We start from the raw sequence: 15,098 nt of genomic DNA on the forward strand, positions 1-15,098 counted from the left end.
CTGCCAATACAAGCCATAACCTTTAGCCCTGCCTGTCCTTAAGGATGCAGCCAGCTTGTCAGACCAGTAGGTGACCCTGCAGTGGGAGAGGGAAGTTTCAGCCCTGCTGTAGCTGTTGTGATGCTTTTCACCTAGCCAAAGCAAGAATGCAATCAGGTGAAGGTGCACAGAACTGTTGCTGGAGAGGAGGAGCAATGCTTGTGTGGCTGCTTCTGGCTGGGCAAGCAGTTTCTGGTCCAGGGAGCCACAGCTGCTCCTGCCAGACACAGCTTACCCACCTGAAGGGCACTCTTTCAGAACTGCTTTGGTGGTGTGCTCTGGGCAGTGAGGGCAGTTGGTCATTTTGCCATTGTGAATTGCAGAACAGCTTAGGCTGGAAGAGACCTCAGAGCTCATCCAGCCTGGGCTCTCTGGTTGGTGTTGCACCAGCTCCTAAGTGGAGCAGCTGCGTGGCACAAACCCCCAGCAGTTGCCATGCAGGTAGGCAGTGCCTGGCTGGGCACCACCCCCAGCTGCTCCCACTTGATTCTGAGCCTTGGGGGCTTGCCCTGTGCTGCCAGAGCAGCTTCACATGGCTGTGGCAAGGCACAGCTCTGTGTCTTCCACAGTGCTTTTGGGCCTGGCAGCCAAAAGGGCACTGCCACAGAGCTGTCAGGGTGGCAGACTTGCTCCTGCCTGCTGGAGCAGGTGGCCAAGTGAAGTGGCTGCTCACAACAGGGACCAGCAAAGCACCAATGCCCCTCAGTGCCTGTGCTCAGCTCTCCTGTGCCACTCCACATGAACCCCAAATGCAGAGCACATCACAGTGAACTGCTCTCTCCTCACTGACCATGGAACAGCTTAGGCTGGAAGCAGCCTCAGAGCTCATCCAGTCCAACCCCCTGCCATGGCAGGACACCTCCCAGCTAGCCCAGCTTACTCAAGGCCCCATCCAACCTGGCCTGACACATCTCCAGGCAGGGACATCCACAGCCCCTCTGGACAATCCATCCCAGAGCCTTGCCACCCTTGGAGTGAAGGATTTCTTCCTCAGGTCCAACCTAAACCTCTTCTGCTTCAGTTTCAGTCCATTTCCCCTCGCCCTGTGTGTGGCCACTCCTGTACAAAGTCCCTCTGCAGCCTTCCTGTAGGCTCCCTTCAGGCCCTGGGGGCAGCTCTAAGGTGCCTCTGGAGCCTTCTCTTCTCCAGGCTGCACCCCCCCAGCTCCTGTCCTCAGAGCAGAGCTGCTCCAGCCCAGGATCATCCTGGTGCCTCTCTTGTGCTGGGGCCATCAGGTCTCACCCCTGTTGTTTCCCTGCCACAGAGCAGAGATGACTTCTGCTGTGGTCAGCTGTGGAGTCTGCCAAAGCTTCCATCTGTGGCACAGACACCAGCAGCAATCTTTGGAGACACAGAAGGTGAGGAGAAACCCAAAAGTGCCACCCCTGCTTTCCTGTAGGTCCTCTTGGTAACACAGCATTGTCAGGGCTGGAAAGGACCTCAAGGACCATCCAGTTCCAACCCCAGGCACTGGCAGGCAGCTCTAAGGTCCCCCTGGAGCCTTCCCTTCTCCAGGCTGCACCCCCCCAGCCCTGGATCACCTTTGTGACCTCCTCTGCACTTGCTCCAGCAGCTCAGTGTCCTCCTTATGATGAGGATGCCAGAGCTGGAGGCAGGACTGGAGGTGAGGTCTGAGCAGAGCAGAGCCAAGGGGCAGGATCCTCTCCTGCCCTGCTGCCCACACTCCTCTGGTTGCAGCCAGCACACAGCTGCCTGCTGGGCTGCATGAGGACACTGCTGGCTCCTGGGGAGCTGCTCAGCACCCAACACCCCAAGCCCTTCTCTTCAGGGCTACTCTCAACCTCCTCTGTGCCCTTGTGGCTGGGATTGGCCCAACCCAGGTGCAGGACCTTGCCCTTTGGCTTGTTGAGCACCCTGCAGTCTGCACTGGCTGCAGCAGAGTGACTCTGTGTTAGCTCCTGTGTCTTTAAACAGCAGCTGGCAATAGTGCAGTGTTTGCTCAAGGCTCTTTGAAATGCCAGTTTGAAAAGCCATTAGGGCAGCTAAGAGATAGCTTCCAGTGACACCAGGGACAGGTCTGTAAGTCATTTCTAGGGGAGCACTTAGAAAAGCTGTTCCTCAGATGAGAAGGGAAGCCTCTAATACTGCCTTCAGACTGAAGGGGTGCAGGGCTGTGCTGTCTTCTCCTGCAGCTGAGGGCATTTTCTTCTTCTTCTGCCACAGAACAAGCTGCTGTAGGGCAGAAGAGCACTGACAGGCTGCAGAGCTGAGCCCAAGCCACCCTCATGAGGTTCAACAAGACCAAGTGCAGGGTTCTGCATCCAGGACAGGGCAAGCTCAGGCACCAGGACAGGCTGGGCAGTGCCTGCCTTGGGAGCAGCCCTGAAGAAAAGGCTGGTGCTGGTGGGGGTGCTGGTGGAGGAGAAGCTCCACATGAGCCAGCAGTGTGCACCTGCAGCCCAGAGAGCAGCCAGAGCCTGGGCTGCATCCAGAGCAGTGTGGGCAGCAGGATGAGGGAGGGGATTTTGCCCCTCTGCTCTGCTCTGCTGAGACCCCACCTGGAGCACTGTGCCCAGCTCTGGAGCCCCTGGGACAGGAAAGGTCTGGAGGGGCTGGAAGGTGCCCATAGCAAGGCCATGAGGATGGTCACAGGGTTGGAGCTGCTCTGCTATGGGACAGGCTGAGAGAGTTGGGGCTGTTCAGTCTGGGGAGGAGAAGGCTGCAAGGAGACCTTCTTGTGGCCTTGAGGGATCTGTAGGGGGCTACAAGAAAGCTGCTGAGGGACTTGTTATGGTGTCAGGAAGTGATAGGCCAGGGGGGAATGGATCCAAGCTAGAGGAGGGCAGATTGAGATTGGATGTTAGGCAGAAGTTGTTCCCCATGAGGGTGGTGAGACACTGGCACAGGCTGCCCAGGGAGGTGGTGGAAGCCTCAGCCCTGGAAGGTTCTAAGGCCAGGCTGGATGTGGCTGTGGGCAACCTGATCTGGTGTGAGGTGTCCCTGCCCGTGGCAGGGGGCTGGGAGCTGGCTGCTCCTTGAGGTCCCTCCCAGCCCTGGCAGCTGTGTGGCTCAGTGATTCTAAATAGGCTGCACTGTGTCTGCCTCCACTGAAACATTGAAGTGTCAGAGCAGTGGAGCAAGAGCAGGAGGCACTGGGACCTGCTGTGGGCAAGGACTCCATCCAACTCCAAGTAGAGGCTAGCTTGGAATAAGTCAATATTTGCCTTAGAACAGCCAGGAATGAAATGTTGGTGGTGTTAATGAACACAGGGTCTGGGGCTTCAGCCCCAGCATTCTCCAGGCACCAGTGAAAATGTTTTTGCCTCCAGCTGCCTGGCAGCTGCACTGCTGGAAGCACTGCCCCCACACTGCTCATTGGTGTGTCCTACCCACCACAAGAGCTAATTATGTCCCTGTTTTAATTAAACCTGAGCTTCTGGGTCATAACCTGATCCACTGGAAGGTGTCCCTCCCCGTGGCAGGGGGGTAGGAGCTACAGGATTCGTGAGGTCTCTTCCAGCTCTGGTGATTCTGTGATGATAAAATCCTGTAAAATTACCCAAGCAGCTCCTGGCCAAGCTGGCAGCTCCTGGCTAGGCAGATTCACTCTGGTATGGGTGAAGAACAGGCTGGAGGGCTGGGCCCACAGAGTGGTGGTGAATGGTGCCACATCCAGCTGGCAGCTGGCACTGGTGGTGTGCCCCAGGGATCAGTGCTGGGCACAGTCCTGTTCAATATCTTTAGTGATGATCTGGAGCAGGGCATTGAGTCCTGCATCACTGAATTTGCAGATGACAGCAAGCTAGGAGCAGCTGTGGAGCTGTTGGAGGGTAGCAGAGCCCTGCAGAGGGACCTGGCCAGGCTGCATGGGTGGGCAGAGGCCAAGGGGATGAGATTGAACAAGGCCAAGTGCAGGGTTCTGCACTTTGGCCACAACAACCCCAAGCAGCACTAGAGGCTGGGGGCAGAGTGTCTGAGAACAGGCAGGCAGAGAGGGAGCTGGGGGTGCTGGGAGAGAGGAGCTGCAGAGGAGGCAGCAGTGCCCAGGTGGGCAGCAGAGCCAATGGCATCCTGGGCTGGCTGAGGAGCAGTGTGGGCAGCAGGACAAGGGAGGTTCTTGTGCCCCTGTGCTCAGCACTGCTCAGGCCACCCCTGGAGTGCTGTGTCCAGTTGTGGGCTCCTGAATTGCAGAATGCTGCTGAGGTGCTGGAAGGTGTTGAGAGAAGGGCAGCAAGGCTGGGGAGGGGCCTGGAGCACAGCCCTGTGAGGCATATTCTATGCTCTTGCCTGTATTAAGTCAAGTGAGGGAGATGTTTGTGAGGAGTGAGCTTGGGCTTGTAAGGAGGTGGCCACTAACACAGAATCCTCAGAATACAAGGTTGGGAGAGACCTCTAGGATCATCCAGTCCAGCCTTGCTGGGTGAGAGTAGAGAACCGTAGAACCAGTCAGGTTGGAAGAGAGCTCCAAGCTCAGCCAGCCCAACCTAGCACCCAGCCCTGCCCAACCAACCACACCATGGCACTAAGTGCCCCAGCCAGGCTTGGCTGCAACACCTCCAGCCACAGCCACTCCACCACCTCCCTGGGCAGCCCATTCCAATGCCAATCACTCTCTCTGACAACAACTTCCTCCTCACAGCCAGCCTAGACCTGCCCTGGCACAGCTTCAGACTCTGTCCCCTTCTTCTGTTGCTGGCTGCCTGGCAGCAGAGCCCAACCCCACCTGGCTACAGCCTCCCTGCAGGCAGCTGCAGGCAGCAATGAGCTCTGCCCTGAGCCTCCTCTGCTGCAGGCTGCACCCCCCCAGCTCCCTCAGCCATAGCTGAAATGAGCTGGCCCTGTACCCATCAGGCTGAGCCTTCAGACTGTCTGAGGTATGGGGGTCCCCCTCCTCCCCTGGCATTCTGTTCCAGTGTTCAGCACTTCAGATGGTGAACAAACCTCCTCTGGCACCCAGCCTGAACCTCTCCAGCAGCAGCTTGCACCCCATCACCCCTAACCCTTCCCGAGGGAGCCTCCCTGCTCTTGGCAGCCCCCCTTTCTCTCCTGGTGCAGGGTTATGGGGTGCCTTCTGCTGTGTCCCCTGCCTAAAGCAAGCTTTCTGCTTTCCCAGAGCGCTGCAAGTGCAAGCCCATCAAAGCCACCCAGAAGACCTACCTGCGCAACAACTACAACTACGGTGAGAGCCCTGCCCAGCCTGTGCTGCGGGCAGGGCTGCCAGTGGAGAGCAGCCAGAGACCCCCCCACTGCCACTGCTCCCTGCAGGGAGCCCTCGGCCAGCAGGAGGAGTGTCCTGGAGCTGCTGCACACGAGGAGCACGGAGAGGAATCAGCTTTAAAGGGCTACTGAAGGAGTTGTCTTTTGGGGTGTTCTTCTGCTCTCAGGCATTTGGGCTTCCTGCACCCTTCTGGGGTCAGGGATTTGGGCTTCCTGCACCCTTCTGGGGTCAGGGATTTGGGCTTCCTGCACCCTTCTGGGGTCAGGGATTTGGGCTTCCTGCACCCTTCTGGTGCCATAGTGCAGGCATTTGGGGTTCCTGCACCCTTCTGGTGTAAAGCATTTGGGGTTCCTGCACCCTTCTGGGTCAGGGCTTTGGAGTTCCTGCACCCTTCTGGTACCAGTGCAGGCATTTGGGTTACCTGCACCCTTCTGGTGCCAGTGCAGGCATTTGGGGTTCCTGCACCCTTCTGGTGCCATAGTGCAGGCATTTGGGGTTCCTGCACCCTTCTGGTGCCATAGTGGAGGCATTTGGGGTTCCTGCATCCTTCTGATGCCATAGTGGAGGCATTTGGGGTTCCTGCATCCTTCTGGTGCCATAGTGCAGGCATTTGGGGTTCCTGCACCCTTCTGATGCCATAGTGGAGGCATTTGGGTTCCTGCGCCCTTCTGATGCCATAGTGCAGGCATTTGGGGTTCCTGCACCCTTCTGGTGCCATAGTGCAGGCATTTGGGTTCCTGCACCCTTCTGGTGCCAGGGATTTGGGGTTCCTGCACCCTTCTGGTGCCATAGTGCATGCATTTGGGGTTCCTGCACCCTTCTGGTGCCATAGTGGAGGCATTTGGGGTTCCTGCACCCTTCTGGTGCCATAGTGCAGGCATTTGGGGTTCCTGCACACTTCTGGTGCCATAGTGCAGGCATTTGGGGTTCCTGCACCCTTCTGGTGCCATAGGGGTACCTGCATCCTTCTGGTGCCATAGTGCAGGCATTTGGGGTTCCTGCACACTTCTGGTGCCATGGTGCAGGTATTTGGGGTTCCTGCACCCTTCTGATGCCATAGTGCAGGCATTTGGGGTTCCTGCACACTTCTGGTGCCATGGTGCAGGTATTTGGGGTTCCTGCACCCTTCTGATGCCATAGTGCAGGCATTTGGGGTTCCTGCACTTCTTCAGTGTGAGGAGTGATGTGGGATCCTGTACCTGAACTGTCTCCTTGGCTTGCAGCTCCAATGCCCTCTGCTCTTGAGCAGAAGCTGGTTTCACTCAATTGCATGCCCAGGAGCTGCCCCAGGGGATCTAACAGGTCCTCCCCTGTTCACATATTATTGAAGCCAGCAAGCAGCACCCTGCTGGCTCTATTCTGCTGTCAAGGGAAGCACATGGTGTCCATCTCAGGTCCTGTCCAGACTGTCCTGGGCTTCAGGCTTCTCACAGGGCCAGGCTGCTGATCTTCTTCATAGTGTTTGAAGCAAATGAAGCTGAGTGAGTGAGTACAGGTCAGAGGAAGGGACCACAGTAACCATGTGAAAGGCCTTAGGGTCAGTGAACTTAGAGGCTCCATTTGAATGGCAGTGACTGCATCATGTGCTTGTAAATGTTGTGGATTGATGTGCAGCTGTGCTCAGGTAAGGCTTTGTTAGCAGCAGTTGCTGTTAGACTTCAGTACTGGGCCAGAGGGGCTAAGAGCAGGCAGGCAGAGAGGGCCCTGGGGGTGCTGGGAGAGAGGAGCTGAAAAGGAGGCAGCAGTGCCCAGGTGGGCAGCAGAGCCAATGGCATCCTGGGCTGGCTCAGGAGCAGTGTGGGCAGCAGGACAAGGGAGGTTCTTGTGCCCCTGTGCTCAGCACTGCTCAGGCCACACCTGCAGTGCTGTGTCCAGCTGTGGGCTCCTGAATTGCAGAGAACTGTTGAGGTGCTGGAAGGTGTTGAGAGAAGGGCAGCAAGGCTGGGGAGGGGCCTGGAGCAGAGCCCTGTGAGGAGAGGCTGAGGGAGCTGGGGGTGTGCAGCCTGCAGCAGAGGAGGCTGAGGGCAGAGCTCATTGCTGCCTGCAGCTGCCTGCAGGGAGGCTGTAGCCAGGTGGGGTTGGGCTCTGCTGCCAGGCAGCCAGCAAGAGAAGAAGGGGCCAGAGTGTGAAGCTGTGCCAGGGCAGGTCTGTGCTGGCTGTGAGGAGGAAGCTGTTGTCAGAGAGAGTGACTGGCACTGGAATGGGCTGCCCAAGCTGCCAGCAGCTGTATTTAAGGTGGCTGCACTGTGGTGGCTGATGGTCCTATGGGCAGTGTGTGAAGAGGATGTTCCATGCTTCTTTTTCTTCCTTGTTACCTTTTTTTTTGCACAGGTTAGAAGAACTTTGGGTTCTGCTGTCTGTGGAAAGGGACTCTTGCTTGCTGGCTGGGCAGGATGGGCATTCCTTAGAGCATGACCCCAGCATTGGCTTTGCATTGTCAGCTCCGTGGTCACCCTGTCAGAAAGGAAAAGCATTGCCTGTGAAAGGCAACTTTGCCTCCTATTCAGCTGAAGGCAAAGAGAAAGGGTGAGGGAGGAGAGAATTAGATGGGTCACCAGGTCAGGATCAGGAGTGTTTGGAGTTCATGAAGGGCAGAGCAGATTGGTGCTGAGCCACTGAGGAGAGAATGAAAATGGTAAGGGACTGTGGTCCAGCAACAGTGGTACAGAAGTTCCAATGCAGCTGAGAGGCTGAGAGTGGCAAACGAAGTTTGGTCACCTGTACTGCAAGCAGGCAGAGCCTGAGGGAGGAGGAGAGGGTATAGAGAACAAACTGCATGGATTTAAAGTGGGAAGGGGGCAGAGAGAGAGGGATGCTAGAGTTAAAGCCCAACTTAAACAGGTCATAAATCCAGCTCCTACATGACTGCTGCCCATGACCATGCTATTGTGAGACAGACTGAGCTACCTGGACCCTCGTGGTGGGCACCAAAGCAGGGCAATGAAGGGATGGGGGCAGGGACATTGGCAGAGTTCAGCTAAGCTTTTGGTAATGGACCATACAAAAGACTAACCCCAGAGGTCAGCCAAGCAGGCTGGGGGTGGCCTGCATTGCCTGCTGCTGCTAACTGCACTCTCTGCCTTTCCCAGTCATTAGGGCCAAAGTGAAGGAGGTGAAGACTAAATGCCACGATGTCACCGCCGTGGTGGAAGTGAAGGAGATCCTCAAGTCTTCCCTGGTCAACATCCCAAAGGACACTGTAAACCTGCACACAAACTCTGGCTGCCTGTGTCCACCTCTCAGCGCCAATGAGGAGTACATCATTATGGGCTACGAGGATGAAGAGCGCTCCAGGTAGCTGTGTCTGCACTGCCCTTCGAGCCTGCTCGCTGTCTGTGGCCGTGCCTGTGCCTGTGCAGCTGCACTGCACAGCCACCAGGGCATGGAAACGTAGTGGTGCTCCCTGTGCATCTCCTTAGTGGTGTTCAGGGAGGAGAGGGCCCTCTGCAGGCACAGGCAGCTGAGCCTTGCATGTGTGCAGGTCACTCTTGGTGAGGCTCTGCAGACACAGGCACCTGAGCCTTGCATGTGTGCAGGTCACTCTTGGTGAGGCTCTGCAGGCACAGGCACCTGAGCCTTGCATGTGTGCAGGTCACTCTTGGTGAGGCTCTGCAGACACAGGCACCTGAGCCTTGCATGTGTGCAGGTCACTCTTGGTGAGGCTCTGCAGGCACAGGCACCTGAGCCTTGCATGTGTGCAGGTCACTCTTGGTGAGGCTCTGCAGGCACAGGCACCTGAGCCTTGCATGTGTGCAGGTCACTCTTGGTGAGGCTCTGCAGGCACAGGCACCTGAGCCTTGCATGTGTGCAGGTCACTCTTGCTGAGGCTCTGCAGGCACAGGCAGCTGAGCCTTGCATGTGTGCAGGTCACTCTTGGTGAGGCTCTGCAGACACAGACACCTGAGCCTTGCATGTGTGCAGGTCACTCTTGGTGAGGCTCTGCAGGCACAGGCACCTGAGCCTTGCATGTGTGCAGGTCACTCTTGGTGAGGCTCTGCAGGCACAGGCACCTGAGCCTTGCATGTGTGCAGGTCACTCTTGGTGAGGCTCTGCAGGCACAGACACCTGAGCCTTGCATGTGTGCAGGTCACTCTTGGTGAGGCTCTGCAGGCACAGGCACCTGAGTCTTGCATGTGTGCAGGTCACTCTTGGTGAGGCTCTGCAGGCACAGGCACCTGAGCCTTGCATGTGTGCAGGTCACTCTTGGTGAGGCTCTGCAGGCACAGACACCTGAGCCTTGCATGTGTGCAGGTCACTCTTGGTGAGGCTCTGCAGGCACAGGCAGCTGAGCCTTGCATGTGTGCAGGTCACTCTTGGTGAGGCTCTGCAGGCACAGGCAGCTGAGCCTTGCATGTGTGCAGGTCACTCTTGGTGAGGCTCTGCAGGCACAGGCACCTGAGCCTTGCATGTGTGCAGGTCACTCTTGGTGAGGCTCTGCAGGCACAGACAGCTGAGCCTTGCATGTGTGCAGGTCACTCTTGGTGAGGCTCTGCAGGCACAGGCACCTGAGCCTTGCATGTGTGCAGGTCACTCTTGCTGAGGCTCTGCAGGCACAGGCACCTGAGCCTTGCATGTGTGCAGGTCACTCATGGTGAGGCTCTGCAGACACAGACACCTGAGCCTTGCATGTGTGCAGGTCACTCATGGTGAGGCTCTGCAGGCACAGGCACCTGAGCCTTGCATGTGTGCAGGTCACTCTTGGTGAGGCTCTGCAGGCACAGGCACCTGAGCCTTGCATGTGTGCAGGTCACTCATGGTGAGGCTCTGCAGACACAGACACCTGAGCCTTGCATGTGTGCAGGTCACTCATGGTGAGGCTCTGCAGGCACAGGCACCTGAGCCTTGCATGTGTGCAGGTCACTCATGGTGAGGCTCTGCAGGCACAGACAGCTGAGCCTTGCATGTGTGCAGGTCACTCATGGTGAGGCTCTGCAGGCACAGGCACCTGAGCCTTGCATGTGTGCAGGTCACTCTTGGTGAGGCTCTGCAGGCACAGGCACCTGAGCCTTGCATGTGTGCAGGTCACTCTTGCTGAGGCTCTGCAGGCACAGGCACCTGAGCCTTGCATGTGTGCAGGTCACTCTTGGTGAGGCTCTGCAGGCACAGGCAGCTGAGCCTTGCATGTGTGCAGGTCACTCATGGTGAGGCTCTGCAGGCACAGGCACCTGAGCCTTGCATGTGTGCAGGTCACTCATGGTGAGGCTCTGCAGGCACAGGCACCTGAGCCTTGCATGTGTGCAGGTCACTCTTGGTGAGGCTCTGCAGGCACAGGCAGCTGAGCCTTGCATGTGTGCAGGTCACTCTTGCTGAGGCTCTGCAGGCACAGACACCTGAGCCTTGCATGTGTGCAGGTCACTCTTGGTGAGGCTCTGCAGGCACAGACACCTGAGCCCTGCATGTGTGCAGGTCACTCTTGGTGAGGCTCTGCAGACACAGACACCTGAGCCCTGCATGTGTGCAGGTCACTCTTGGTGAGGCTCTGCAGACACAGACACCTGAGCCCTGCATGTGTGCAGGTCACTCTTGGTGAGGCTCTGCAGGCACAGACACCTGAGCCTTGCATGTGTGCAGGTCACTCTTGGTGAGGCTCTGCAGACACAGACACCTGAGCCTTGCATGTGTGCAGGTCACTCTTGGTGAAGCTCTCTGCAAGCACAGACAGCTGAGCCTTGCATGTGTGCAGGTCACTCTTGCTGAGGCTCTGCAGGCACAGACAGCTGAGCCTTGCATGTGTGCAGGTCACTCTTGCTGAGGCTCTGCAGGCACAGACACCTGAGCCCTGCATGTGTGCAGGTCACTCTTGGTGAGGCTCTGCAGGCACAGACACCTGAGCCTTGCATGTGTGCAGGTCACTCTTGGTGAGGCTCTGCAGACACAGACACCTGAGCCCTGCATGTGTGCAGGTCACTCTTGGTGAGGCTCTGCAGACACAGACACCTGAGCCCTGCATGTGTGCAGGTCACTCTTGGTGAGGCTCTGCAGGCACAGACACCTGAGCCTTGCATGTGTGCAGGTCACTCTTGGTGAGGCTCTGCAGACACAGACACCTGAGCCTTGCATGTGTGCAGGTCACTCTTGGTGAAGCTCTCTGCAAGCACAGACAGCTGAGCCTTGCATGTGTGCAGGTCACTCTTGCTGAGGCTCTGCAGGCACAGACAGCTGAGCCTTGCATGTGTGCAGGTCACTCTTGCTGAGGCTCTGCAGGCACAGACACCTGAGCCCTGCATGTGTGCAGGTCACTCTTGGTGAAGCTCTCTGCAAGCACAGACAGCTGAGCCTTGCATGTGTGCAGGTCACTCTTGGTGAGGCTCTGCAGGCACAGGCAGCTGAGCCTTGCATGTGTGCAGGTCACTCTTGGTGAGGCTCTGCAGGCACAGGCAGCTGAGCCTTGCATGTGTGCAGGTCACTCTTGGTGAGGCTCTGCAGGCACAGGCACCTGAGCCTTGCATGTGTGCAGGTCACTCTTGGTGAGGCTCTGCAGGCACAGGCAGCTGAGCCTTGCATGTGTGCAGGTCACTCTTGGTGAGGCTCTGCAGGCACAGGCAGCTGAGCCTTGCATGTGTGCAGGTCACTCTTGGTGAGGCTCTGCAGGCACAGACACCTGAGCCTTGCATGTGTGCAGGTCACTCATGGTGAGGCTCTGCAGGCACAGACACCTGAGCCTTGCATGTGTGCAGGTCACTCATGGTGAGGCTCTGCAGGCACAGACACCTGAGCCTTGCATGTGTGCAGGTCACTCTTGGTGAGGCTCTGCAGGCACAGGCACCTGAGCCTTGCATGTGTGCAGGTCACTCTTGGTGAGGCTCTGCAGGCACAGACACCTGAGCCTTGCCTGTGTGCAAGTCACTCTTGTTGAGGCTCTGCAGGCACAGACACCTGAGCCTTGCATGTGTGCAGGTCACTCTTGGTGAGGCTCTGCAGGCACAGGCAGCTGAGCCTTGCATGTGTGCAGGTCACTCTTGGTGAGGCTCTGCAGGCACAGGCACCTGAGCCTTGCATGTGTGCAGGTCACTCTTGGTGAGGCTCTGCAGGCACAGGCACCTGAGCCTTGCATGTGTGCAGGTCACTCTTGGTGAGGCTCTGCAGGCACAGGCACCTGAGCCTTGCATGTGTGCAGGTCACTCTTGGTGAGGCTCTGCAGGCACAGGCACCTGAGCCTTGCATGTGTGCAGGTCACTCTTGGTGAGGCTCTGCAGGCACAGGCAGTTGAGCCTTGCATGTGTGCAGGTCACTCTTGGTGAGGCTCTGCAGGCACAGGCACCTGAGCCTTGCATGTGTGCAGGTCACTCTTGGTGAGGCTCTGCAGGCACAGACACCTGAGCCTTGCATGTGTGCAGGTCACTCTTGGTGAGGCTCTGCAGGCACAGACACCTGAGCCTTGCATGTGTGCAGGTCACTCTTGGTGAAGCTCTCTGCAGGCACAGGCACCTGAGCCTTGCATGTGTGCAGGTCACTCTTGGTGAGGCTCTGCAGGCACAGGCACCTGAGCCTTGCATGTGTGCAGGTCACTCTTGGTGAAGCTCTCTGCAGGCACAGGCACCTGAGCCTTGCATGTGTGCAGGTCACTCTTGGTGAGGCTCTGCAGGCACAGACACCTGAGCCTTGCATGTGTGCAGGTCACTCTTGGTGAAGCTCTCTGCAGGCACAGGCACCTGAGCCTTGCATGTGTGCAGGTCACTCTTGGTGAGGCTCTGCAGGCACAGGCACCTGAGCCTTGCATGTGTGCAGGTCACTCTTGGTGAGGCTCTGCAGGCACAGACACCTGAGCCTTGCATGTGTGCAGGTCACTCTTGGTGAAGCTCTCTGCAGGCACAGGCACCTGAGCCTTGCATGTGTGCAGGTCACTCTTGGTGAGGCTCTGCAGGCACAGGCAGTTGAGCCTTGCATGTGTGCAGGTCACTCTTGGTGAGGCTCTGCAGGCACAGGCACCTGAGCCTTGCATGTGTGCAGGTCACTCTTGGTGAGGCTCTGCAGGCACAGGCAGCTGAGCCCTGCATGTGGCCAGGCTGTGGTGCCTGCTGGCAGTGACCTGTGTGCTCTGCTGTGCAGGTCACTCTTGGTGAGGCTCTGCAGGCACAGGCAGCTGAGCCTTGCTTGTGGCCAGGCTGTGGTGCCTGCTGGCAGTGACCTGTGTGCTCTGCTGTGCAGGTTGCTCTTGGTGAGGCTCTGCAGGCACAGGCAGCTGAGCCTTGCATGTGTGCAGGTCACTCTTGGTGAGGCTCTGCAGACACAGCCAGCTGAGCCCTGCATGTGTGCAGGTCACTCTTGGTGAGGCTCTGCAGGCACAGCCAGCTGAGCCTTGCATGTGTGCAGGTCACTCTTGGTGAGGCTCTGCAGGCACAGGCAGCTGAGCCCTGCATGTGTGCAGGTCACTCTTGGTGAGGCTCTGCAGGCACAGCCAGCTGAGCCTTGCATGTGTGCAGGTCACTCTTGGTGAGGCTCTGCAGGCACAGGCAGCTGAGTCCTGCATGTGGCCAGGCTGTGGTGCCTGCTGGCAGTGACCTGTGTGCTCTGCTGTGCAGGTTGCTCTTGGTGGAAGGCTCTGCAGGCACAGGCAGCTGAGCCCTGCATGTGGCCAGGCTGTGGTGCCTGCTGGCAGTGACCTGTGTGCTCTGCTGTGCAGGTCACTCTTGGTGAGGCTCTGCAGGCACAGGCAGCTGAGCTCTGCATGTGGCCAGGCTGTGGTGCCTGCTGGCAGTGACCTGTGTGCTCTGCTGTGCAGGTTGCTCTTGGTGAGGCTCTGCAGGCACAGCCAGCTGAGCCTTGCATGTGTGCAGGTCACTCTTGGTGAGGCTCTGCAGACACAGCCAGCTGAGCCCTGCATGTGTGCAGGTCACTCTTGGTGAGGCTCTGCAGGCACAGGCAGCTGAGCCTTGCATGTGTGCAGGTCACTCTTGGTGAGGCTCTGCAGGCACAGGCAGCTGAGCCCTGCATGTGTGCAGGTCACTCTTGGTGAGGCTCTGCAGGCACAGGCAGCTGAGCCCTGCATGTGGCCAGGCTGTGGTGCCTGCTGGCAGTGACCTGTGTGCTCTGCTGTGCAGGTTGCTCTTGGTGGAAGGCTCCATAGCTGAGAAATGGAAGGATCGGCTCGGTAAGAAAGTCAAGGTAAGGAAATAGCTCTGCAGGGGCAGAAAGCTACAGATAACCATGAGGCACCTACCTGGCCCTTTCAAAGCAAGGGAAGGAATCCATGTGCTGACCCCAGGTAATGAACATCCAGTGTCTCCTGTCATAATGAGTATCACCCCATCATAAGTGAAGATCAGGTTTGGGACCACCTGAAGAGCCTGGAAGTGTTCAAGTCCATGGGACCCCATGGGATGCACCCAGGGAGGCTGAGGGCACTGGCAGATGAGGTTGCTAAACCTCTCTCTACTCTCTTCCAAAAGTGATGGCAGTTTGGTGCAGCCCTCACTAACTGGAAAAGGGGAGACACAGCTGCCACTGTCAAACAGGGTGGGAAGGAGGAGCCAGGGAACTCCAGGCCAGGCAGTCTCACCTCTGTGCCCAGTAAGATCATGGAGCACTGCTGAGACAGAATAGTGAAGAGGTGACTGGATACAACCAGCATGGCTGCACCAAGGGCAAATCCTGCCTGGCAAACCTGGTGGCCTTCTAGGAACAGGTCACAGCATGAAAAGATGAGGGCAGAGCAACTGATGACATTGACCTGGGGCTGAGACAAGGCTTTGGCACTGTCCCACACCACATCCTGGTCTCCAAGCTGGTGGCACATGGGTGTGAGGGGTGGAGCACTGATGGATGCAGAACTGGCTTGATGGCTGCACCCAAAGAGTGGCTGTCAATGGCTCCATGGCCAAGTGGAGGCCAGAGACAAGTGGAGTCCCTCAGGGCTCAGTCCTGGCACCAGTCTTGTTCC

The 15,098-nt window shown here is 57.7% G+C and overlaps 1 protein-coding gene across 2 annotated transcripts in view; it reads left to right on the plus strand.

Annotated features, from left to right (window-relative positions):
- Positions 1–15,098, plus strand: part of FRZB (frizzled related protein) — a 38,733-nt gene that overhangs the window by 17,776 nt on the left and 5,859 nt on the right. For both annotated transcript variants that reach the window (XM_064163988.1, XM_064163986.1), the window contains 3 exons: positions 5,114–5,179; positions 8,308–8,512; positions 14,260–14,323. In XM_064163988.1, coding sequence (XP_064020058.1) covers positions 5,114–5,179; positions 8,308–8,512; positions 14,260–14,323 — 335 coding nt within the window. The remainder of the gene's footprint in view (positions 1–5,113; positions 5,180–8,307; positions 8,513–14,259; positions 14,324–15,098) is intronic.

The sequence above is a fragment of the Pogoniulus pusillus genome, chromosome 24 (assembly GCF_015220805.1).
Source record: "Pogoniulus pusillus isolate bPogPus1 chromosome 24, bPogPus1.pri, whole genome shotgun sequence".
Taxonomy (NCBI): Eukaryota; Metazoa; Chordata; class Aves; order Piciformes; family Lybiidae; genus Pogoniulus; species Pogoniulus pusillus.